This window comes from Dermacentor andersoni, chromosome 2 (assembly GCF_023375885.2).
Source record: "Dermacentor andersoni chromosome 2, qqDerAnde1_hic_scaffold, whole genome shotgun sequence".
NCBI lineage: Eukaryota > Metazoa > Arthropoda > Arachnida > Ixodida > Ixodidae > Dermacentor > Dermacentor andersoni.
In genome coordinates, this window is record NC_092815.1 from 158,288,207 (window position 1) to 158,314,587 (window position 26,381).

At 44.7% G+C, this 26,381-nt stretch overlaps 1 protein-coding gene across 4 annotated transcripts in view; it reads right to left on the minus strand.

Annotated features, from left to right (window-relative positions):
- The window catches only part of LOC126540547 (uncharacterized), a 73,764-nt gene extending 51,176 nt beyond the window's left edge, over positions 1-22,588 (minus strand). For 3 of the 4 annotated variants that reach the window (XM_055076110.2, XM_055076109.2, XM_050187380.3), the window contains exons 1-6: positions 22,401-22,588; positions 21,747-21,867; positions 21,321-21,425; positions 17,690-18,022; positions 3,736-3,864; positions 589-666 (exon numbers count right to left, since the gene is read on the minus strand). In XM_055076110.2, coding sequence (XP_054932085.1) covers positions 589-666; positions 3,736-3,864; positions 17,690-18,022; positions 21,321-21,425; positions 21,747-21,822 — 721 coding nt within the window. In that variant the 5' untranslated portion in view covers positions 21,823-21,867; positions 22,401-22,588. Of the gene's footprint in view, positions 1-588; positions 667-3,735; positions 3,865-17,689; positions 18,023-21,320; positions 21,426-21,746; positions 21,880-22,400 lie in introns of all 4 variants that reach the window. The other variant, XM_055076108.2, reaches the window with a different exon arrangement.
- Between the last annotated feature and the right edge of the window lie 3,793 nt (positions 22,589-26,381).

Genomic DNA, 26,381 nt, shown 5'->3' on the forward strand with positions numbered 1-26,381 from the left:
CTGATTTTCATTTCCAAGCTGCTGCTTGATGGTGATAAGGACATGACTAGCACAAGATATGGGAATATGTCTACTTCTGTCTTCGCGGCAGCGAAGCTACTTCGTATCATGTGATCTGATGGGTGCAAAGGTAGATAAGCTGCCAATTGCCATTGGTTTCTGAAGACAACAAACAGCATGGAATACAGAGGGCTACCCATAGAAAAAGGTCGCCCTGGCAACAGGAATGCAGTCGGCGCATTAGTGTGGCCACTTCGCCGGCCTGAGAATAGCCAGTGTCTGACACTAGTGGTGCACCAGGGAATGCGCAGGGACTCGATTGTTCGTACAATCCACCGTAGCACGAAAAGCAGTTAACAATATTTGAAATCTAGCACATTGTAACCTAACCGATTTGGGACAGGACTTCTGAAAAATTCATATCCTGAAATTCATATCAAGTCTGATTGTATCACCAAGATTCTACTGTATATATTCTAGTTACTGAATAGCTAGCTTATACCTTACTGCAGCATATCAATGAGCCAGGAACCGGTCCATGTTAGGGTCAATATTCATTAATGCAGCCTCAACAGACATTCAACATACCAGATAGAGGTCCCACAGGAGCATCAGGAAGTGTTTCAACATTGTCGGTATTCACAGGCACGCCACTTTCTTTTGTGTCTATAGGAAAGCACAACAAACCATGATGACAAAATCACTCTCAATTAAAGCATGATGCCAAATTGATCAAGCTTTAGGTATGTGTGTACAACGACATGCTCGTGCTTAAATTCATGCAACACTCTGGCATTAAAGTATCCCATGACACAAACTGCTGAACTTACAGTTTCCCCTTTGAATTGAAGTGTTTATTTATGTGCTCAAAACAGCATATAAAATCCTTTAATTTGGTGCACAATAAAGAAAGACGAAACGAAGTCATAAACAAAATACACATAACATGCACAAAATAAATATATAACTTAGAATAATAATTCAATAGTATTTAAAGCAATAACAAATATTTATGAAAATGTCCGCAATGTCATTGTTATTCACATTAAATAAACATTACAAACAAATTATGGGACTCAGGTTACTCATTTTATTTACTCTAAACGAATGTTTCCGCCTAAATCACCTTTCTAAGAAATAATAACAAATAGATTAAAGCAAAAATGGACATCCACTATGTGCCCATGAATACACCTATGCAAAAATACGAAGTCTTGAACTTTTCATCGCCATTTCAATGTTTTCATGTTGTACCCATCAAGAACTCTAACATAACTAATATGAGAGGCCTATGAAGCTATCAGAGAGTATACTAATAAATGTGCATTGCACTTTTTCAATTTTTCCTGAAGAGCAATGTCAGTGCAGTTCCATACTATTGAACAATACGAAAGTCTACTAACAACCAAAGATTGAAACAATCTAATAAAGAAATGACGATCACTAAAACCACTTGTTAATCAGGATATAAAACTAAGAACATTAAAAGATGCACTTACGATGCGGTTAACATGTTCACCAAATTTTAGATTACTATAAAAATGAACATGTAGATATTTAGTTACATACTTTTTGTTCAACAGTGCCACCCAAAGAGTATGCAGAACAGTAAGGGCAATTCTTTCTGGTAAAAATACGTAAGTACATTTTTCCTGCATTTGTAGACATTGTGCAGGCATTGCAAGCATGTTAAATGGTGCAGAGGCTGGACTGTACAGCCCATGTATTGCTTACCATGCTCAACCAGTCGAGCCTAATCACATTAGTTCTAAGGTTCCAAATACTCCTCTCAAACCTAGACAGCCCTTCCAACACACATAACAAAGGTCACTGCTCATAGTGGTTGATAAAGCTACTAAACATTGAGCTGATGTCAGCAGTCAGAAATGAGGCTGCTACAAAGCTTGTCATGCACAGAAAAACAAAAACGTAAAATTTTTTCACATTTCTTGCAACACATAGGCACGAAGGAGGACACTGAACAATCTTCAAATGTTCAACAATATGTTAAATAATTCACAGCCTGCCAATATCAAAATTTCCATACTCTAGTGTTGACTCATACACCAGTAGAATTATCTCAAAATGCAAGTATTCATATAGAGAAGAAGCTTTGAGAAGTACAAATATCATCACTTCTGTCACCATCGTATTTAGCACTAGATTTTCCACGATAAATGGCAATAACCATTCCTGGAGTGATGGTGTGTCACCCTACTTGCATGAGATTTCCCCACAATTAAAACAAGCACAGCCTCTTTTATGCACTGTGAAAATGCAACATTCTGTCCCTCAGGTAATTATAGTCAAAGTGACAAATATATTTGCTTTGTGTTTCTCTCTTCAAAGTGACAGCAGAAATGACGACACTCTGGATGACACCAAGTACAGTCGACTCTTGTTACAACGAACCTTGATGATCCGACAAAATACGTCCGTTTTATCCGAAATGCCTCACTTCCAAAACTTTTTCGCGATATCTAGCAACTTTATTGCAAAGAGTAAGTGACAAATGTCCAAAGTAAAAAGCAAACAAAAGAGTCGCAGTTTAGCCCGAAAAGCAAAGCATCGATTGTGATAGCAAATTAAGCAAGATAATTAAGCGCGGCGGCGGCAGCAGCGAGCGAGTTAACCTTCACGCTGTCTCTCGCTTCAACGTGAACTAAAGGTAGAAAGCAGAGCGCATACGAAGCTACCGGCCCTAGGTGCACTTTGTCCACATCGCAGATCGCTTTGAAAATACGGCAGCCGCGCCGTAAGCAGCAGCCGCCAGAGTAGAAACCTACATGAAAGGAGACTGCACATTACCGGCCCCGCCTTCCTCCCTCGCACGATATTGAGCCACGATCGTCGGCTGACCTTCGCAAGCCAGTTGTCAGCCCGTGTCGACAGGGCAAAAGTATGTTTTATACTCCCGACTCTCAAAAAATTGCCGCTAATTTCGTCTGCTATAGCAGATAGTCCGTTATAGCACGATCCATTAAAAGCAAACTTCGTTGGATTAATAAAATAGCCGGACCAAACTAAGGCTGAAATATGGTCCCTTATATCTGAATGCCTGTTGTATGCGGGTCTGTTGTAATGAACATAGACTGTATAAAGTTCAATTTTGGGAGTACTACCATACTACTGTTAGTCTCCAGTAGTTTTCATGGGAACTGTGAAGGAACATTGGAAATTTCACAACTGTCACTCAAAACATGTTAAAAAAAAAATATTAAATTATGGGGTTTAACGTGCCAAAACTACCTTCTGATTATGAGGCACGCCGTAGTGGAGGACTCCGGAAATTTCAACCACCTGGGGTTCTTTAACGTGCACCTAAATCTAAGTACACGGGTGTTTTCGCACTTTCGCCCCCATCGAAATGCGGCCGCCGTGTCCGGGATTCAATCCCGCGACCTCGTGCTCAGCAGCCCAACACCATAGCCACTGAGCAACCACGGTGGGTAATCCCTTGTTCAGAAAGTTCCAAGGAAGAAAGGTGGTTTTTAATTCTTGCAAAGAAGTGCTTATTCTTTGCCGTACAAGCTTTGCAATCAAATTTGTGCGTTTTAATGGCTTTTTAAGCATTTGAAGTTATAAGTGCAATCCATTCAAACATTCTAAAAAGAGCTTGCAAGCGAGAACTTAATGGGCTCAGAAACACCAACTTGTTGTGGTTTTATCCACGTGCAATACATACAGCTGTTTGGAACACTTAAAAGAGGTCCAAAGCAGGGTACCAGCCCTCACCTGTTTTTGCAGCAGCAGTTTCGCTTTCAGGTTCCTTGATAATAGCAAGACCTGGCAATTCAGGCTTCTTGGGAGTGCTAGGTCTAGCAAATGATTTTCCTCTGTTCTCAGGTGGTGGTGGAGTCACTGCTGTTAACCCAAGGTAATGAAAAATGCACATTTAACATCAACAGCGAGGAGGTCACTTGAAACATTGTTGCCACGTGTGTTCTACAGCCAACTCATAGCAACAAGCATTTAACAGTCAGCAGCTTAGAGCCCATTCTAAAATGTTTTGCCTGGACCAAGTACTATCTAGTTTAACAAGCTGCCTCCAAAAATGGAAAACTTGACATGACATGGCATGTGACTTGCTGTAGCTGAGTAGCCAAGCAAGGCATAACTGTAGCTTCAGACTTATTATTGCACCTGAATAGAAGGCCTATAAGCTAGACACTATGGATGACCCATAACTTTTGCCCGACCCTTACAATGTAAATTACAGATACAGTCTTGAAAAAAAAAAGATATATACTATAAAGGAGATTTATTGAGGCTCGTAATGACAGCCGGTTCTAGGATGCACCAAACTCAGTCTCCTAGCTCGAGCTTCTGCCGCACGCTTGATGCTGCTGATGCTGCTGACTCTGCGCTCATGTTCGTTATCTTCCTTATAATGGCCCCACAGAAATAAAGGAGCCATCCTGTCGACAGTTGTTTGAAAGGATGGTAGAATGGCGACACGGCTTGAGACGCTGAACGTGAACGACTTCGCGGTTATGACGTCGCATGTTGGACTGCGGCATTAGCAGCTCAACCAGGTAATTAACGCATGATGTTCTGTCGAGAACACGGTATGGCCCGTCGTACTTCAGAAGTTTTGAAGTGTGCCCAGACGTGCGGTGTGGCACTAACAATCAGATGAGGGCACCCGGGAGAAAAGTGGGAGTCGAGTTCTGGCCGTCGTGAACGGATTTTTGATGGTTCAGGTCGTCCGAGGTGAATCAGCGGGCCAGCTGGCTACATTCTTCGGCGTGTCTGGCGGCTTCCGAGATCGGCCGGCATTCGGACGGGTCCGGACGGTAGGGCAGAATGGTGTTGATTGTGTGCGAAGGATGACGGCCGTAAAGAAGGTAAAAGGGTGAGAATCCGGTAGATGCCCGAGTCGCGGTGTTGTAGGCGTAGGTGACAAACGGAAGAACTAGGTCCCAATTAGAGTGATCAGGTGAGACATACATGGCGAGCATGTCACCAACAGTTCGATTAAAGTGTTCCGTGGTACCGTTAGTCTGTGGGTGATAAGCAGTGCATTTACGATGAACAATAGCGCATTCAGCAAGCAGTTGTTCGATGACTTCAGATAAGAAGGCGCGGCCTCTGTCACTTAACAGTTCACGTGGACCTCCATGGCGAAGGAGAAAACGGCGAAGTATGAAACTGGCGACCTCCTGCGCTGTAGCATTTGGTAGAGCAGCAGTCTCCACATAACGTGTTAAGTGGTCTACCGCAACAATTACGCACCTGTTGCCGGTAGGAGTCAACGGAAGTGGCCTGTAGAGATCTATGCCCACGCGATCAAAGGGTCAGAATGGGCATTGTAAAGGCTGGAGTTCACCGGCGGAGTTGTGCTGTGGCGCTTTGCGGCGCTGGTACTCATGACAAGAGCGGACAAAGTTTCGAATGGAATTGTACATTCCCCGCCAGTAATAGCGGTGTCGAAGTCTTTTGTAGGTCTTGAAGGCTCCCGCATGGCCACACTGAGGGTCGACATGGAACGAGGAGCAGAGCTCTGATCGCAAGATTCTCGGAATGACGAGTAACCAGGTGCGCCCTCTGGGGCATAGTTGCGTCGATACAGTAGCTGGTCTTGAATCGCAAAATAATATATCACGCGATATGATCTTTGTCGTAGCGGTGAGCGAGAGCCAGTGTCGATGTGATGCTCGACTGTCAATACACGGCCAAGAAATGTTTGCGCAACATCAAAAGAACAGCGGAAGTGCTGAAGGATTGCGAGATGTTGAGATCGCTGCGAATGTGTCAGATCTTCGGCAATAAATGGGTTGAACACACCAGTCCATGTTGAGTCGGGGAGGGAGAGGGAAAGACAGTCCATGGATGGCAGATTAAGGCAGTTCGTCGAGGATGGAGACAATTCGTGTTAAATTAACCGACTTGATGTAACCAAGGCATTCGTGGCGGAGCAGTGATAGCGACGATGAAAGACGATTGTAAATGGGCATTGTGCTGACACCGGCGGCAAGGTCAAGAGCTGCAAAGGGCAAAGGAAGTGTTTTTCGGGTAGCAAAGTGACGAGAGGGCATGAAGAAGACCGTCCCGTGGAATATAGTACTACACAAGACTGGTACGAATACTGAAGAGCACGGGTGATACAGGTGTCTTCTTTCACAACAATTTTAGCAGCAGGATGAGCATCGACCGAGGCCAGGTCACCAAAGTGGGAAAGTTCAATCTCAGCCCGAGCGCAATTGACGATGGCATTGTAGCATGAGAGAAAACCCCATCCTAGAATAACAGCATGGAAGCACAAGGAAAGAACTATGAACTCAATTGTGCATAAAACGTCCTGTATGGTAACACGGGCAGTACAAGCAGCAATAGGGCTAATGGGTTGAGCACTCGCCGTTCGAAGCGACAATCCAGACAGAGACGTCATCACTTTACGAAGCGAACAGCAAAACCTGGCATCCATAACTGAAATAGCGGGACCGGTATCGACGAGGGCGACTGTAGCGACATCTTCGATAAACACATCAATGACATTGGCAGGTAAAGGAGGAGGACTTCGGCATGGCGACACTTGCGCAGTTCTTGCCTCAGGAACTGCGTCTAGTTTCCCTCTTCGTTAGAGACTGGTCGTCGACGCATAGGGGAAAGTGATCGGCGACGTGGGGAGGGTGACCAGAGGCGTTCGAAGCGAGGACGGCAAACAGTCTGGGAGCGAGCTGGTGATGGGTCGAAGAGCCCGTAAGGCACATTTGGATAAGGCAGCACCATAGGGCGCTCATCGATCGCCATCAAACGCCTGCGATCGGCAGCACCAGAACCTTGCGACATGACCGGGATACCTACATGCAAAGCATATAGGACGATTGTCCGGCATACGCCATGGGTTAGCGACGGCAGTGGTGGCCCAGGGGACGGGAGGGGGAAGACGATGCACAGGCTGCTGCGGCGCAGCCACTGCGAGGGGCCGTTGCAGCAACCGTAGCATAAGTGACCGGTGTAGCCACGGCATCCTGCTGGTGAACAGCTGGCAGCGCTTTCGTGACCTCTTCATGGATCACGTTACGGAGATGAGACAGCAGAGTGCTGGCAGACTCCTGAGTAACAGACAGGACACCAGAGATAGCTGTCGTGCGATTTATTCGCAGACGAAATCCTTGGTTTGGGTTATCAGGGAGGCTTGTTGAGGGCTGGTGGTCAGGCTGCAGAGCGACGCCGCATTTGGTGTGGGATGTCACCTTGTCAGAGCTCGCTACTTACGTAATTCATCATAGCTCTGGCACAAGCTGATAACATCGCAAACAGTGCACGGGTCCTTGGCCAGAAGCATCTGGAACGCGTCATCAATTCCCTTCTTTGCGTGCTTGATCTTTTCCACTTCTGTCATGGCAGCATTCATGCTGCCTGCACAAATCAAGAACGTTTTCTATATAGCTGGTGAATGTCTCACCAGTGTCTCTTGAGCGTGTACGCAAACACTGCCTGGCTTGGAGTTTCCTGATGGCGGGTCAGCCAAATACTTCTGTAATTGATGTCTTGAACGCCGACCATGTTCGGATATCCCTCTCATGATTTCTGAACCAGAGACTGGCCACACCCACAAGATAGAATGATACGCAAGCCAACTTGTCCGAGTCATTTCATTTGTTGTGAACGCTCGCCCGTTCGTAGGACAACAGCCACTCTTCAACGTCATTGTCGGTTCCGCTGAAGATGGGAGGTTCCCGCTGATGAACGGTGCCAGCGCAAGGGGCCGGTGGCGATGAAAGAGTCTGCTGGTTGGTGTCCGGCATGGCAGAGGGTAGCGTCGGAGAACGGAGTTCCAGGATGGTAGAGTGGAACGTTACTCAGTGGCTCCACCACTTATAAAGGAGATTTATTGTGGTTTGTAACGACAGCCGGTTCTAGGATGCACCAAGCAAAGTTCCCTAGCTCGAGCCTCTGCCACGCGCTTGATGCTGCCGATGCTGCCGACTATGCTCACGTTCGTTATCTTCCTTATAATATATATGTGTGACGCAAGTGGGAGGTTGCGGACGGAGACAAACATGGTCACCCGAACACTGCCTTTATTCTTCATCTTCCTCTTTCTCTTCTACCATTCATTCTAGGGACTGAATGGTACATGATGTGGCCTATACTTGTTTCATGTCTGTTACTTGTCATGTTCTTTTGACCTCTGTCGATTTGTCGCAGCTGGTAGACATGTACTGCTGCTCAGTTCAATGGTTGTTGGACTATCTTACTCGAAAACAGTCGGTATCCTTTGCATCGTATTGTGTGAAGTAAAACAAAGAACACGCAGACATTCTGTTTGTGTGTTTTATTATTTCTCTAAACTTCAATTCGTCAATTCAAGCAACAGATCACACAAATAACAGATGGTGCCTTGAATAATTCTCGAAGTCATGTGTCACCACGAGCGACGTCACACTGTGGACTCGAGTTTGAAGGTGCAGGGACGCGAGTACGTCATCCTCCAGCTTGGAGCGCGGCAGCAGCAAGGAGAAGGAAAAACGGAGTTCGGTTTGAAATTTCATATCTATCCACGTCGTGTAGCGATGTAATACATTGCAAACATGATCGTTATCACACAATGTATACTCTGTGCTGGTCAGCTCCAAATGGCCAGACCTGGTGAGGGCCCCTTTAAAAAATTCCCGTCTGCTGTCAATACGTGGCTGTTTACTGAGGAAGTACAGTTACAAAAAACGGCTGTAACTCTTGTTTTAACGAAACTACCCCAAAACAAATTATATGACAATTAGCCCGTAAAATGACTAATATTACGCTGACTTTTATCTACCTTTAATAATTACGTAGTTCACAGTGAAGTTGTAAATATTGTGGAATTCCTGTCTGCTGTCAATACATGGGCTTCTACAGGAGGGAAACGGCCAGTCCCATGTTTGTCCGCTAGAATAAAACTAGTCCTTCCAAGTTTAATTCACCTAATTAACTAGGAAGTATGCTCCATCACAAATTACAAATGTGTTTTGTTTCGTGCCCTCCTTTGACTGCACCCCGGTCAAACCATATCGTCGCTCGCGTCAAGGCTCGGTTTAACAGCCACCTGCGTCATATACACACTGTTACCAACAGTGGGTGTTGTTTGTTGTAGTTACGTCATATGCACCTAGGCGAGCTTATCGGCAGTCACTGCTGCCAACGCTAGAGAAATGTCCTTAGATCTAGGGATATTATGTGCTTTTCAGGGAAATAGGTAATTTTGACCAAACTTAGGGGCATAATTTACTAAGAAAGCACTTCTTCGACACCACGGCAACCGATACCTGAAACTGCTGCTGTGAAGGCGCATTTTACAGTGAAGCTGTTAAAAGCTTGCCAGGTTTCTCTTGACGTGCACTACTTCGCCGAGCTGGGGGAGAGAGCTGAGAGAGTGTGAAAGCAGAGTATAAATACAGCATCGCGCAGCCTAGCGATGCAGCAATGGTGGGTGGAACCTAGCTGGGGAGAAGGAGCAGTGCGCACATGAGCGAGGAACGCGGCCTGGATAAGTGCCTCTCCTGTGGCGCGCGATGCAGGGGGGTCAGGCGAGGAAGCAAGGGCGTTCTTCTCTAGTGGCTGCTATACTCTGTTCCATACATAGCAGTCAATGCTGTGGAGCTGTAATTTGCGATTGAGCATACTTCCTAGTTAATTAGGTGAATTAAACTTGGAAGGACTAGTTTTATTCTAGCGGACAAACATGGGACTGGCCGTTTCCTTCCTGTAGAAGTCCATGTATTGACAGCAGACGGAATTTCCACAATATTTACAACTTCACTGTGAACTACGCAATTACTAAATGTAGATAAACGTCAGCATAATATTAGTCATTTTACGGGCTAATTGTCATTTTTTTTTTTTTTATTCAGATACCCTAAAGGCCCTTATGGGCATTACATAGGGGGGGGGTTAACAACAGGAAATTTCAAACACAAATACAGAACACCGTGGTAAAGATCACCGAATACAACAAAAAAATATAAAAAGAAAAAAAAAGGAAAGAGAATTGCATACATGATGAAAACAACAACAACAACAACACTCCGTACAAAGCATGTAGATACACTTACAATGCGTCAAAGGCATAAAATTCTGCTTTTACCCAACATGCGTAAAACTGCGCTTCAAATTACTAACAAATGAGTCATGATCACGTATAGAAGCAATTTCTTTTGGCAGCTTATTCCAGTGATGAATAGCTAGAAAGAGCGGTGATTGTCGCAGGAGATTCGTACGTGCAAACATGGGACGCACTTTGAAGGGATGGTCGAGGCGGGGAAAAATTTTTTGTGGGGGTTTGATATGGGATGCTGTAAAGGATGACGGGGTATGATACAATCTGTGGAAGTGGGAAAGCAGTGCTAACAGTCGTCGTGTTTCTAGAGACGGTAATTGGAGGGACTCTTTGATAGCCGTGATGCTGGATGTTCTAGAGTATGTTTTAGTGATGAAGCGTGCTGCTTTATTTTGTAAAGATTCCAGCTTGTTTATTAGGTAAGTCTGATTTGGATTCCATATTATGGAAGCGTATTCAATCTTTGAGCGAACTAGAGCTGTGTAAGCTAATAATTTAGTTGACTCATTTGCTAAATACAAATTTCGCCTAATGAATCCAAGTGTTTTATTTGCTTTCGAAATTATTTCATCAATGTGATCATTCCATGTAAGGTTAGAAGTTAAATGGACTCCCAAATATTTTAATGTAGACACATTCTCTATGCATATGCTGTTCATAAAATATGAACTTAAGTGAACGTTACTGGCTCTGCTAAATGTCATTGTTTTAGTTTTAGAAACATTAATTTCCATTTGCCATTGCTCGCACCAAAGTGAAATTTTGTTTAGGTCGGCCTGTAAAATATTAGTGTCTTCAGAGGTGATAATTTGTCTGTAAAGAACGCAGTCATCTGCAAACAATCGAACTGTTGAGGTCAGGTTGTTACTGATGTCATTAATGTAAATTAAGAATAGGATTGGGCCAAGTACGGATCCCTGAGGAACGCCAGATTTAACTTGTGCTAAAGCGGAAAAGTGATCATTTACGGAAACAAATTGGTAGCGATTGGTTAAAAAACTTGAGATCCAATTAATAATTTTACCGTGTATGTTAAGCCGGCTAAGTTTCATCATTAAGCGAGAATGGGGAACTTTATCGAATGCTTTCTTGAAGTCAATAAATATGGCATCGATTTTTATGGAATCGTGAACAGCTTGATGAAGATCAGATATAAGTTCAAAAAGCTGTGTTTCACAAGAGCGTCCTTTCTGAAATCCATGTTGATTGTTAGAAAAGAAGTTATGTTCAGATAAATATTTCGTAACTGCGGAAGATATGATATGCTCAAGTAATTTACATGGAATACTAGTCAAGGATATAGGTCTATAGTTTGAGGGCACTGATCGGTCACCTGATTTATAAATGGGAGTGATACGACCGACCTTCCAGTCATCTGGTACAATTCCTGTATCTATTGATTGCTGGAAAAGGGCGGCTAATATGGGAGATATTAAAGGTTTAGTCATTTTAAGCATCTTTGTGCAGATGCCGTCTGGACCTGGCGCTGAGTTATTCGAAAGTCGATCGATGGCCGATTCTATTCCCTCTGGTGTAATTATGAGATCATTCATAGATGAGTTAATTGAAGGAAACGTAAGGTCAGGTGTAATTGGATTTTCGTTTGTGAATACAGAGCTGAAAAACGAGTTATAATAGAGATATAATTTGTTTCGGGGCAGTGGCTTCATTCACACTTGGATATAGTTCAATTTTTTACTACAATTGTGCGCAACTGTTTTTATATGGGCTCAGTATTGAATGAAACAAATTTCAACACTCACAAACAAACACGCTGTGGTATACAGCAGCTAGAGCATTTTTTTAGATCATTTCTGTTCTTGTTCTTTTCGGATTTTTTATTTGCAACCCGTCGCGAGGAGCCTCACGTACATGCTTGCGCGAGCGAACGCTGTTGGCACGCCGTGAAGCATAGACGGAACGCACGGAGTGACAACTTTTCTTGACCGAACTTCTTGCGTAGCTTTCACAGCATTGACTGCTATGTATGGTATGGAGTATAGGGTGCCTCGATGTCCTCCTTGCCTGCTGCTCTGTACAGAGTGGAGACAACCGCGGCGTCTACTATGGCGTTGGCAACGCGAATCGCGGACGCCATAGTGGACGCCTTTGGCGGACACCGCAGGAACATGTTGCTGGCGCTAGTGCGTTTTGTGTGCGGTTTGGCACTACTTTACTGGCCGTCCCCCAGCTCCATTAGTCTCTGGCACTTGCAATAGCAGAGCCATGCATAATTTTTTTTATTTCAGTAACCGCAAATTACTATCTCATTACTGTGAAGCGCGACTTATAATTGCACTGCAGCTTGGTGAACGCATCCCGACAAAGAAACTACAGAGTGTGGATGCCCTAGCTTGGCTGGTTACCAAAGCATTGATTTGAGCTTTTGCTGTTGTCCTGTGGATATCCGTTCGTTGAAGGAAATTTCGATTTGTCACCTGCGAAACTTTCGCACGCCACAACACTGAATGCAGCAAATATCGGCATGAGCTGACAGTGTAAGAGTTGGGGTCGGACATGTCAAAAAGGGGTAGCTGGCCCATGCCATCATCCGACTCATCCTTGCTAAGGACGTTGTTGAAGGGAGGAACATGTTCTTGTCGAGAATGAGGAGTACTGGGTTTATTTGCAATATCTACATGAGGAGTTGAGAATGTTACATCTCAACAGTCTAGCATGACTGAACTGAAGCACATTGAGGAGCTGAAAAAGTCCACTTAAATCCCCTCTGTGCTACCTAGATCCCTAGGCCTGAGAAATCTGCCATCCCACCTTGGTCCAACCGAAGCGTCTAAAGTCATCGAAGGACTTGGTTTGAGAGCGGGGGTTGGGGTTCGCACAATCGCTCCCACACCTTTTTTCACTGAACATACAGAAAGGAGGAGAGCTTTGTAGACGGGGATTACCACGCTTGACTCAAGCTGGCGCGTGTTGGTTCCTGGGATGACCCCGCATTTAGCTGAAGCATCTGTCAAACGACCGTGGCGGTTACCGGAGTCTATGATGAAATGCCTTAGAACAACCTTTTCCAGGAGTTTCTTGCTCCCATTGGCCCATGAAGACGACAGTGGACCATCAAACAATACTTGGTCTGACAAACGTGTCTTGCCTTGGTGGCGCCGCAGGCCTGTCCATTGTTAGCTTCACAAAGCAATTCGACGCAGTGGGGAAGGAAAGACTAGAAGGTCAATTGGCCGATTGTAACAACGGATACATACTATACTGTCGAGTAGGACAAGTCAGTCTTGGCACTGAGCAGCAGACAAGTGCATGACAAACAAGAAAACTTAAGCCACATCTTTTACGTTGGTGTCTTGAAGTGGCACACTGCATTGACACTGTTACATTCTGTAACGAGAGGTGGGGTACCCATCTTCCGCAGAATCCCAAAAAGGTCCCGTGAAAGTCTTGTTTTACGTATTGAGAAAAGTTTCTTGACTTGTTCACCAGTAAATTACTTCATGCTAAGCTGTGTTCTTCAACTAACAACTTGCACAGCAACTTAATTTCAGCTGTAGTTCAGTAAAACTTTATTTCAAATCGAGATTAGAAATAAACTTAAACATGAATTTCAAAGTGTACTTACATAACAGAATATTTGTGTACAGAATTCACATTGGCAAACTGAACTGCAGTTAGTGAAAATCTAGGGAAATCTAGAGAATAATTAAAGCCAAGTTTGGAGAAAACTGGCTTCAAAGGCTGGCAACACTGTTGGCAGTTTCCACAGAGTTCTGGTATGGGCTTGACGCGTGTTGAGCATACGGAGGAGGAAGAATGCGCCCATGCAGAGTGACGGCGGGAGCAACAGCACGCATATGCATGTCGGCGACGTGAAGCAGCATAGGTGAATCGTGTGAACATCGATGAGTCCATGTCGTCAAGCGGGTCCATCAACGAAGCCCCACTGTGTGCGCCTGAAGTTTGTCGACGGGAGCGGCAACGCGAATATCAACGACAGCGCCATGAAGCTGCTAAGGAACGCCATAGCGAAGGCTTGGGTGAAGATGATCTATGGCGCATCCATGATGAACGAGACCTTGCAAGCATCGGAGAACGTAAGCGAGAGCGTAGACAAAACGCCACTACCGAGATGCGTGCGGCAGACGCGGAGTGGAAGCGTAAAGGCCGCCATGTGGCTGGGGAAGAGGATGCGACTGATGCCACGGAGAGCAAAGACAATACACGAACCCGCTTGAACATTTCACCGCCATCACGGCTCGGTGTCAGCGGGAGTTTGTGAACAATATGTTCGAACACACATGCGACGTATGTGATTTCAGTCGGACTTGAGCGGACTTGACACCGTGTCTGACGAGACTCAGCAAGAGTGTGCGGTGAAGGCATTAGGATGGCGTTTGCCATCGGATCGCGTGTCTGGCACGTGTGTGTGTGGCACATGCTGTGAATCTTTGTTCAATGGCGGCGTACCGCGCTTCATTACGGTCAATGGCCACACATACCCTCCGATTCACACACACTTCCCGAAACTGAATGTGGTCAAAGAAAGGTTGATAGCGCTTCGCCTGCCATTTATGGTGGTACATCACTCAGTAACGACCAGTTCAGCATAAAGGGTCAAGTCGTCAATGTGCCTATCAATGTTCAAGAGATGGTGAACTGTTTACTATGTCACATAGGAAACGATCTCGCCATAGACGTTCACATTAAACATCTTTTGACGAAGCCTACATACCGCCGAGGTCTAGTAAAGAAATCGAATATAAAGGCGTAGTTACAATATTTTGTGAATACGCCTTTGTACATATACCATAACATCACTATTGATGACCATGTACTGGCTACCATTCCGGAGCATGATAAAGACGATGGTGATGACGATGAGGTTGAACATGAGGTAGAGGTGGAGGATGTCGGGGACCCGGTGCAGTGTGCAGCAGCGATGAATGCGGTAGCCCACACATTAGTCTACGACGACGAATGGGGTGCTTTGGCCGGGTTAGATGAAACATGCATTACCAAGCTATAGCCCCAGAGAGAACCAGGTGCCCATCTTTCCTCTATCATGAACATGCAGAGAAACTATCATTTCCCCAGATCTATATCGGTCAGCCGCTTAACATAACGAGTGCGCACCCCATGCCGTTCGCAAAGGCGACCAATGAGATTAGGCACTCCAATCGTCAAGGCGTTGAACCATGCCACATCCTTTATATGGCCATGAAAGTCATGCATCATAACATGGTCGAGTGCATGGTGACATTAAGTGCAAATGCCAACACTGATCGCATTACCCACAAACACGAAGAAGGCGACTTTCTGCAGGATGCCATCGATAACAATATGGTGTTCATACAGGGTGTGCCAAACAGTCAGTTACTAGATGGAGTGAAAGCGCAAGGTTTTCGCAGCGATTCGACAGATCGGGAAACCCACAGCTTTCCTCACATTATTGGCGGCCGAAGTTCATTGGCCACGCCTCCTCGAGCTACTGGAGCGTATCCATGTTCGCAGTGACGAATCATTGCAGCGTGCAATTGACGACCTGCGGCTTGTGGACAGAGTGGACGTTTGCAATAACAACCCCATGACTTGTGCTGTGTATAGCAACAAACTGTTTAGAGTCATCCTCAGCATACTGCAAGACGCATGCCTCTCTCCGTTTGGACAGTATCAAGTGGTAGACTTCTTTTGAAGAATTCTACCAATGAAAATCAAAAGTGCAAGGAAAAGTAGAATTTCAACAACAAAAGAGAGTCGAAGTGTAGCACGAGATGGAGTTCCGCGAGGGACACGGCATAGAGACGGTGCACTTGTGGTTCAAGTTTGATGTGCAGCATGTTGGCCAGATGGCACAACTCAAAAGATGTCAAAAGATGTATTCGTTGTCTGTGTCCTTTAACAACAACAACAACAATAATAATACACACAGATGCCTCGATTCAGATAAAACACACTACAGCTTCGCTGCTAGTCCTTCAGCCACCTCGCTCGTAGAAAGCATAGCATAACAATGGCTGGACCTATTTTGATTCAGTTTGTTTTGCTGTGAGCCATAAACTGTGCTGTGCATCAATACATTCTTGAAATGTTTATCTTTCCATTAGTTCATTATTTCAGAATAACTACATGGCTCTGTGCAGTGAAACACCGTCACATGCATCTCATGTTGAGCAAAAAACTATCAGAGCACTAAAAAAAAAAAATCCAGCACTTTATGTAGATTAGACATTTGGGCAAACATACAAAGTATTCCCAGTTCCCTAACTTCTTTCGTTACTGTGCCAGGCTTTCCACATTCAAGGAACTTGTAAATTCTTATAAAACAAATACTAATGAAGATATGTTAATGAAATTTTAGACTTCTCTTTATTGCAATGTGCAGTGTATGTGTCAAATTGCAGCCCTTTCTGCAAGAAACAAAAATTTATTTCTCATTCCCTCCTCCCCTTTTAAACACTTGAAAAATTTGTTTCCAGCTCAACAGGATGTCGTTTCAAATTATTTAAGTAAACTACACTAAGCAAGCTATAGCATCGAGAGTATGCATTTCTCAGTAGAATTAGTTCTGGCAAACGCCTTCAGTGACAAATGGCATTAAGGTGAATCCCATTTGGTTGGCATGTGTGGCACCGCTCAAGTGACATTAAATCTTAAGTCATTAGGAAGTTAATGCCATTTTCTGTGCCCATATAGTATGGGTGTTATAGAATCTCAAACTAGCTCACTCTCAAGCCTTGCAATGAAAAGATCGTGTTTCCGTGATGCTCTATGACGCAGCTTGGAGATCTACAAAGTAACATAGTAGTGTTGGTCAGGGCCCCCAAACATAAACCGTAATGTTTGCCTTCCCATTGCTTCAGGCTATGTTTATTACTGTTGCATCACCAGTTTCTTGGGAAAACCTTGTTGTAATGGCAATTTCGTGCAACCTACAGAATGAACTGCATGGATTCAGAAGGATCAGCCTTACTTGCTCAGAAATTTCTCACCGGTGCTGGCAGCTACGGCAAGGCTGGTGCACAGGATTTTAGCCTGGCACTCCTGCCATAATACCCAACAAGTGTTTTTCTAGCAAATACCGTCTGCTCCCACAATATTTCTGGCCTATTGCCCTTTTTATTGCCTTTTATATTGCCCTTTTCAGACAGAAATTTCTGGTTGTAATTCAGGTCAGGGTACGCGACAATCGGTACTTCATGCAAGACAACTACATAGATTTTTTTCGCTATCACGTCACTGCATGCCAACTTGCTTTAAGAGACCCCACTCGCCCACGCAAACACCCAAACCCACCCAAACACGCAGCGGAAACATCCCAAGCTGTTTTAGTCTACAGCACAGCAAGAAACTGGACCAGTTGACAGACATTATAGCACAAAATTGGACCACATTATAGCAAAAAGTGAACTACGAAGGAGACAGGACAAGCACTGTTCAGTAAAGCAGTATAACTATACATGAATGTAGAACCGCAGCACTATATACACTTACAATTATTCAAGCAAGTCGAGCTGACGCCATATTTTTACTAAGGAACTGTTGTACATCAACATTTGCACACTGGAGTGAAAGATGATGTGATGAAACCGCAATACCTACAGATAAGCAAAGCACAAACAGCAGCGCACCCTGAAAACTGCTTGCCAGCAATTAAGCCATTACATGCATGCATCTACTAACCTGCACTCAGCTCCTCTGCTGAGTGGGCAGACAACTTGGCGGCAGCATTCAGGCGAGGACCATCAGTTCTTGTAGAGTGTGAGCGTCCCACGTTCAGTGTGGAGAAGGACTGCTTGAGAGGGGGTCTCGAAATTGGCCTCTTGAGAGGAAGGGTGCCCCGGCCACTGTTGCCCCCAGACTTGGAGATCGCACTCTCGAATAGGGCAGCCCTTGCCGCCACTGACATTGTCACAACTGATTGGTCAGTGCCAGTGCCATTGGATGTGTGTCCTTTTGCTTCCACCAGGGCAGCCACCTTAGGGAGCTCTGCTTTTGGGTGTTCACCTCGTGGCACTATATAGGTAACATACAAACAAACATACATTATAGGTGCAGCAAATACAAACTTGAATAAAACTGTTCCGCACCAAGCGGAAAATGCAATTCCATCCTCTTGTATTGTGTTCTGCATGCCTGTCAATCTGCAAGCTTTAAAATGCGTAAAATATCGCTCGTCGAAAAGGGGGAGAGAGGGCATAGCACAAATATTTTTGTAAACGCTTGCCCTGAGCCCTCGCATTTTTAAGGATACATATGCACTTTATTAAACATGATTTAACTTCTGATGCCGCACAGCAAATAGTGATAATCGTATTCAGATCATAGTGACTTTTTCAGCAACTGTTTCAAGAACTAGTCTGTACAAACTTCTTTCACCATGCATCAGAAAACTTATAAACCAATGGGGACCTATGCAAAAGACATTTTTGTGAACGTAATTTATTTTTCACCAAACTTGATGGAACATTCGTAAAATCCTAAAACATGCCCAAGTATGCAAAGTTCATGAATGCTTAAGAGAGTTGGCAGGTATGGTTCTGCTTGGCACCTAAGACGTGGTGAGCAGCTTGAAACTGGTGTTTGCACTGACATGTATTGCAGCCAATGACAGTGTGAAAGTACCGAAAAGGAAACTTAAGTGAGGGCTGGTTTTATAGAAACAGAAAATTGAAGGTCAACTGCCTCGAAAAGTGAATCTTCAATCCAGTAACTCCCTTTGACTTTCCACTATGGGCTATTCCCACCAAGTGTGGCGTGGCAATTGGGGGGTACTAGGACAACCAACTTTTACAGGTCTAAATATTGTAAAGAAAGAAGGGGGGGGGGGGGAGCAGTGGGTCTGCCTGTCTAACTATCAATGCTCCCATGATGCATATGCAAAGCCTCCTTTGAGTAACTGGAATAGATTACTTGTTGCTGACTTGTACAAACACACTAATTGAATGGTATAAAAACAATGGCAATCTACACTAGCTGCTCCAACAGAAAGCCCAACTCTTCATGGCACATGCCCAAATTATGGCCACTCAATAATGATCTTTACAGTAACAGCTACTATACTACTACTACTACTACTACTACTACTACTACTATACCAACTACGAACACAGAGCCACAGTCTTCAAATGTCAGTGCTTGTTTCTTTACCCTTTATATTTTGATGTCCAATCTGATGACTGCACCGCAGATGTCTTCGCATTTCTGAAGGGCATAAATTGTTTTGGGACATTCCACACCAAATGCACCAGACATAGAACTCGATCATCTCAGACTTCTCTTTGAAAAATTATGATTGATCTCGTTTATAGTGAGAAGTGGCTTCTGTAGCATACTTCCAGCCAAAAAAATTTTCTTCAGTTTCTGGCCCCCTAATTCGTTTTTGCAGATGCAGAAAAAATGTCACTCCAGAAAAAAATTTTTACAGTATATGGCTAGGGCATTTCCGTTGTCTGTCAACAACCTGCAAACTAGCTCGTTGGCGTCCCTCGGTGCGAATGCAGTCGTGCCACTGCTTACACGTTCATAGACGTCTCCTCCCACAGCTGGCTCTGTTGCCGCTCCTTGCTTAACGGGGTATAAGCCATTCATTGGCAAGAGGGAACTATTGCCATCATCATCATCAACTATCATTATCAGCAACTACCATCCTGAGCAATGGCTCGAGCATCCTCATCTTCCACAGCTGGCTTTGTTGCTGCTCACCATTCCACCATAGAATTTCATTTCTCCTCTTTCATCATTGGGAAGGCCACATTGGAAACATTTTTCTTTTTCTTTTACAGTGGTATGAACAATTGCTTAAAGGGGTATAAGCCATTCATTGCCCTACGTGACGGATGCACTTAATAACAGAGGTAATATGACAATGTGTTTGCATACCTATCGTCCCTATGACCACTGATCAGGACAGTGAACACGTTCGTACCTTTGTTCAAAATTTTGTCACCTTTGTCTCGTGTGCTAAACTCCACCGTCAGAGAGTAGAATGGCTTACGATTTTTTATTCCAATCTTATTTTTATTGGTATCAAAGTTTCTTGAATGGTTGAGAAGGCATTGTTTGTAAAGATTACACTTGCTGTATGAGTTATGTTTAACTTTTTATGTGTTTACACCGACTATAAAATGTAGAAAAATTAACAAAGTTTGGACTTTTTCATAAACCTTTCTGTTATCTATCAATTTCAAGACATTTTTCTGTTAGGTAGAATGCAATCAAGTGGCCACAAAATATTGCATGGCTCGAAAACAAAGGAAAGTCCATTAAGAGCCATGTAAGGTTTCTCTCGCTAGCAATTAGTCATGTAGAACCTTGACTCAGTGTGCAAAACAGATTGCTGCAGTGTGCAGCAGACCCACGGTGTTGCCCACAATGACACAACACACTTCAGGTAAGTCTATTACTGTCAAGGGAGAATTCAAAGAGAAAAAAAAACCTACAACAAAGAAAAAAGCTACTATTATTAGCAGATACGTCCACAGCAATTTGTTGCACTTGGTCATGGCAATTTCTTCTGCAATTTTCACCTAATTAAGATATTCACAATGCTCAAGAGCGTAGTAATTCGGTTTATATTGTTTTCAAAATCTGACAAGATTGCTATCGTGAACAAGGTGATCACTCGCCAATTTGAATGTGTTGCATGCATGCCATCTAAACCACAAATGGCACAAAGAATCAAAAGACAGTTAGGCCAACACTAAGTCCCCATTACACATACCTCATTACATAGTGTACAAAAATTATCTTCGCTAAGATTGCACAACATTTTCATATAAGATGCTGACATATGGCCTTCAGTTCTGTTCACAACAGCTGTGCCTTGGTCGTGAGTAGCTAGATTGCAAGGTAATCAAGTTATAAGGGTGTCACATGGCACACTTTTGATCACGATCAAGCCTGATCTGAATCAAGCCTGATCCGAATCAAATTTGTCGGTCGCAATCAGCTCCTTTGAGCAAACTGCGCGAGGGAGCTAACTGCGGTCGAGAATTTTGATCCGGATTGGGCTTGATCGTGACCAAAAGTGGTCGTACGACATCGCTATTATAGCTACTCACTTGCCATTTAAGGCATAAAATAAAAAAAAAGGATATTGCTCTTCCAATCATTTTCTAGCACAGCGATTTCATAATGGGTATAATGTTATCAAATGCTGATCTTGTGAGCATGACACAAAATTTCCAACCAACAAAATAGTCATGCTTCCATGTTCAGCTCACTAGTTCAGTGCACCAGTGCTGCTGCAGTTAACACAGGGCACGTTACAAACATGCATTTCAAATTGTAAATGTGGTAGCATGATACTCACTCTGTTCAACTGAAGGCATGGGCACGTCGTTCTCTTTATCCTTATCAGTTTCCAGGCTCTCTCCCAGGTCTACTGCACAGATCTTCTTGAAGACAGTACTGCTGTCTAAAGTAAACAGAAAAAGAATGCAATCTCTTGACCAAAGCTACAGGGTGATAAGCAGCCCATAAGCGCAACTTATACCAATTTGCCCATATGCACGCAATTAAAGATTACAGAACGGACGATCTTCGGCAAATACCAGGTCAGAAAGTTGTCGCGGCTGATCATGTAGGCTACGTTATAATCACAGGCAATAGTCAACAAGCGTCCAAGGACAACGAGTAAAAACAATTCGCGAGAATGCTGCGAAAGCAATAGCACATTGCTGTTCGTGCGATGTGTATGCGGCAGGGACAGAATCAAAACAAAAAACAGTGTTCTCACCGGAACAAGCGGAAGCTTCTGATGTGGCCACGTCCTGTATCTTGCGTTTTGCAAACCGTGGAGACGACGGCGGCATCTTGTTAGGCGTCTTCTGGCGCACCTTCACACGAGTGAAGAGACTCTGCAAGGACCGCTGCAGTTGGCTTCCTCAACGTACAAGTAGCTCGCAAACACAGAACACACATGTCTAGCAGATAGAAATCGCGATTAGCGCGAGAAAACTAACGCGCCCGCTGAAACAGCAACGAGGAACTAGCACGAGGGTGACTCAGCTTCACAGGAAGGCGTCGATGGGATTCGAATGTCACCGTAAGAATACAAAGCGGCAACGGAAACAGAAGCCCAAGACCGCCGCCCCTCGCTTTCTCCGAACCACTGAGCGGCCGCGAAACGCGATGGGCGTCATCCGACTAGCTCACTGCACATCATCAAGTTTCAAGATGACAGCCGCGTAAACAAGCGACGCTGCGCCGACAGCGGCGACGTGCAACCGGCTGCCGGCACAAGAAACCGAATTCACGTACACAATTGCGTAGTTCCTTATACGTAAAGCAAGTAGTAAAACATGCGCCGAAGAACTAATTTTCAGAGCTACGACAATCAAGAAACTCGCGCACAATTCGGGAAAATGACACGGGCCGCACAGAAACATACCTGCGCCGCTGCTTCTAGTTCCTCAATCTTGGCGGCTGTGCGGTATCCTCGCACGAAAAAAGTATGGTTCAAGAAAACTCCCACGCGCAGCCGAAATTTGAAACGGCGACGAGCACACGGAATCAGATAAGGGCGAGTACAGGCCGTTTGAACTGTTTAAACGTCCCGGCGGTCCCGGTCATGAGGGTTTGTCCAGCACTTATCGGAGGAAATTTGAGTGGAACGAGCGGTGCTACGGTGCTCTCCCTCTGAGGCGCCGCGTGTGGAAAAATCTTGCGAGGGCGCTGCGAGCGAACTGTATTGGGATGGAGACGCGCTTCGCGGCCCAATTTCGCTGCGGGCGCTGAGACCGATTGTGTGCGTACGCTCCTGTAATGGCGCTTTATCTCAAGTGCAAATTTCTATTGACACCATGTTGCTAAGTATACATATTTGAGGCATGGGTTGTAAGACATGGCGTCTTCTATTTTGATGTTGTTATGAAGTGTGTCGTCTGCTAGCGAGCGGGCTTTGGTTGGGCGGACGCCAGCGGACGCCCAGTTTTTCTCGCAGAAAGTATGTGCAGTAAATTTTTTTATGGTTTTCCTTGCTTTGCTGCGTCCGCGACTCTTGTCGACCGTTATCAATTGTAGTTTTAGTCAGGTGAACTGCTATATTTAACATTGTTTTCTCAAAGTGACACGTAATTTTTGCCACAGAAGCAGCCCATCTGCAACATGTAGCTCCGTAAGAAAAATTGATATCTTGTCATTTTACGCTCGCTTCTTGTTGGTGGAATACTGATCGGGAACAGTGATCAAATAAAACAATATTATAGTGAAATAAATCAGGTTTATTAACTACGTGGCGCGAAGAAATGCAGATGATCAATGCAAATCTAGGTAAATCCATAGGAGTACATGTGCACAGACGTACATATATGTCCACAACATATATGTAAGGGAGAAATTGTCAAATATTGTAAATACACGGATTGAAAAAGTGAGATATCCCGACCAGAATAAACGTGTTTCTTTTAAAAGCTGCACGAGCCCCAGGTGAACCAATCGAGCTTTCCGAAAAATATGGAATCAAGGTAATTATTGGACGTTAATATGAACAGCAGTGTTAGGGAAAGACATTGCTTATGTACTCAGTCTGAATCGGGGAGACTGGGAAGTCTTTAGCAACGTAATCTTCGTCCCTTGTTTGACAATCTCCTTCAACTTGCCAGCAGGTGAAATGAAGTAGAAACAGTCTAATCGAATGGTGTTTGCTACTCAGATTGTATTCGACTTCAGACTTCACTATAAAAATTATCGGATAGCCGTCTCCGTTCGTATATAATGCATCACTTACCTGCCGCGGTTGCTTAGTGGCTATGGTGTTGGATTGCTAAGCGCGAGATTTGGGTGCACGTTAAAGAACCCTAGGAGATGGAAATTTCCGGCATCCCTCACTACGTCATGCCTTATAATTAGATCGCGGTTTTGGCACGTAAAACCCCATAATTTAATTTTGATAACAGCACTTCTGAAATCTCGAAGGTGAGGGGCCGATGCAAGTGAGGACTTTTATTTCGAATGATTCTGCTGCGGCTGTTACGCAGAGGCACACCAGCTCCTGAGAAAATTAACGCACGCGTGTTAATCGGCTCTGCTGAACAAGTTCCTAGCTGTCATTCAATATAAACGGCCTGTTTTGGGGAAGTCTGTAAATCTGTTAAGTTGATTCAGGCTAGGAAAACATTTTTTGACAGTATCATCATGTCTGCAACCCACTAAAACTGTGTGCCCAATGTGGTACCACACTTCAACGAACACAGCTACAAATATCTCTACGTGTATGTGAGGCATGAGCCGTTTCATTAATTGCTTCAGTATTGTTCTTATGAAAGCGCACCGGATAACTGAAAGCAGCAGTTTATAATACAGAAGCTGCTTAGTTGAGCGGACGTACAGTTGGGAATGATATGAGATAAGCGCAACACGTTTTTCTCAGAAATCAGGCTCGAGAATTATTTCTTTCGTTTACACACCTGAAAAAAGGCGAAGGACGCAGCTACCTCCTTTTTTTCTTGTATATTTTAATTTTTTTAATTTCTGGCGTTTTAAGTCTGGTGATATGATTATATGAAGAACCCTGTTCAGTTCTCATCACTTTAACGTGCACCTAAACAGAAGTACACGAGTGTCCTTCCATTTCGTTCCCATCGAATTCCACGACCTAGTTTGAACCCGTACGTGAGCTCGAGTTTAACAACGCAACGTCATGTCCACTATGTAGCCACTAATTAGGCTACAGCGCCGCCTTTCTTTTTTCGTTGTTGTTACGCATGCATGGACTGGACAAAAAATTTCACACGGCTTACTGGCCAAAGATTAGCATATATAATGGCTACCTACAACTGTTTTCGGCACCCTAGGTGCGACCGCGATAAAAGAACAATTACTCCGCCTTCTGTTACGCGAGGAAGGCAGAAACATGAATGGAATGTACGTTGCGCTGTAGCATTTTTATTGCGATACCAATTATATGGACACTCCAGGCGGATTTCTGCCGTCGCCGTGAGGTTCGGCATGAGTGAAAGCTTGAGAGGGTGAGTTGGCGAACGCGGTTCAATGTGCGCGAGCGAGGAACGCGGCCCGGATGCGCGCGAGGCAGGGGGGAGGGGGTGAGGCGAGGGAGGAGAGGCGTTCTTCTCCGGCTGCTGCGACGGTGCCTCGATGTCCTCCTCGCCCTCCGCTCCGTACAGAGTGGAGACAACCGCGGCTTCTGCTACGGCGTTGGCCACGAATCGCGGACGCCGTTGTAAACGCCTTTGCTGTACGCCGTAGGAACGCGTTGCCGGCGCTCGTGTGTCTTGCAAGTGATCTGCGATGTTTGCAGAGCGTGCGTAGTGCCGGTACAGTGGCCTGTAGTGCCGGTAGCTCCCTATGCACTTTTGTCGTTTCGTACGCGTTGAAGCGACATATGCACGGAGGTCAGTTGGCTCGCGGCTGCTGCCGCGATTACCAACTCCAGCGTTTTCACAGAGTTTCCGCTGTGATCGAGCGATGTGTTCATATATCTGTGCGCGCGTGATACCGTGTCGGTTAAATTACTTAAAACACGTTGACGGGCTAGTTGGTTTGAATCCATAATAGAATGTGTAAGCGCGACTGAACAAGGACGTAGAAAGAACCAGACACACAAACACAGCGCTATCTCCGTGTGTCTGTTTCTTTCTACCTCCTCGTTGAGCTTACGTACAAGTTCATACAGCCGATAGAGCTACTATCCTTACTTCGTACAGCTATCTAGCTAATCTGTCGCATCGGTACTTCGCCTTTCCGGCGGAACCGCGAACTTTTTCTTTTTCTATAAGAATACTTTCCGTAAATCTGAGTACAGGGGCCGGATCGGGTAGATTTTTTATTTGTTTGAAGGGCAAGCAAGAATTTTACATGTGTTTTCCGTCTGCGTTTCGCGGAACCTATTGATAAAAAACTATATGCGCAAAAATATACACGAGAGATGCATGCTGCTTGAAGAACAAGAAAAATATCTGTTCTGCAAACGGAACCGTACAAATGACGTAGAGTAGAATGAAAGCCAACACTGCGGCCGCAATGCAGGCGCAATAATCGAGCGGCATTAAAGAAATAAAATAAAAATAAAGAAGAGAAAGAAAGGCACCTATTCCTAAGGCATAAATAAATGTGATATCCAATTATAAACACCGATTGAGCGGCCTGAACGCATAAACCAGCGCGCGAAGACCCTTCCAAGAAGTCTCACCAGCAGTTTCCAACGGCGCGGCCTTGATGCAACCCAATCCATTTCGATCGCAGCGCCGCCACAGTATCTTTTGTCGTCGCGTATCTCATTGCAAAGCACTCGTCGCCCCAGCCGCTCGTCCCACTATACCGTATTCAAGCAAATCCTTTCAAAACAACTGTCGCCGCCGCAGTTGCTTTTAGGCGCTAGTGTTGAGTTAAATTAAAATCGCCATCATCACCA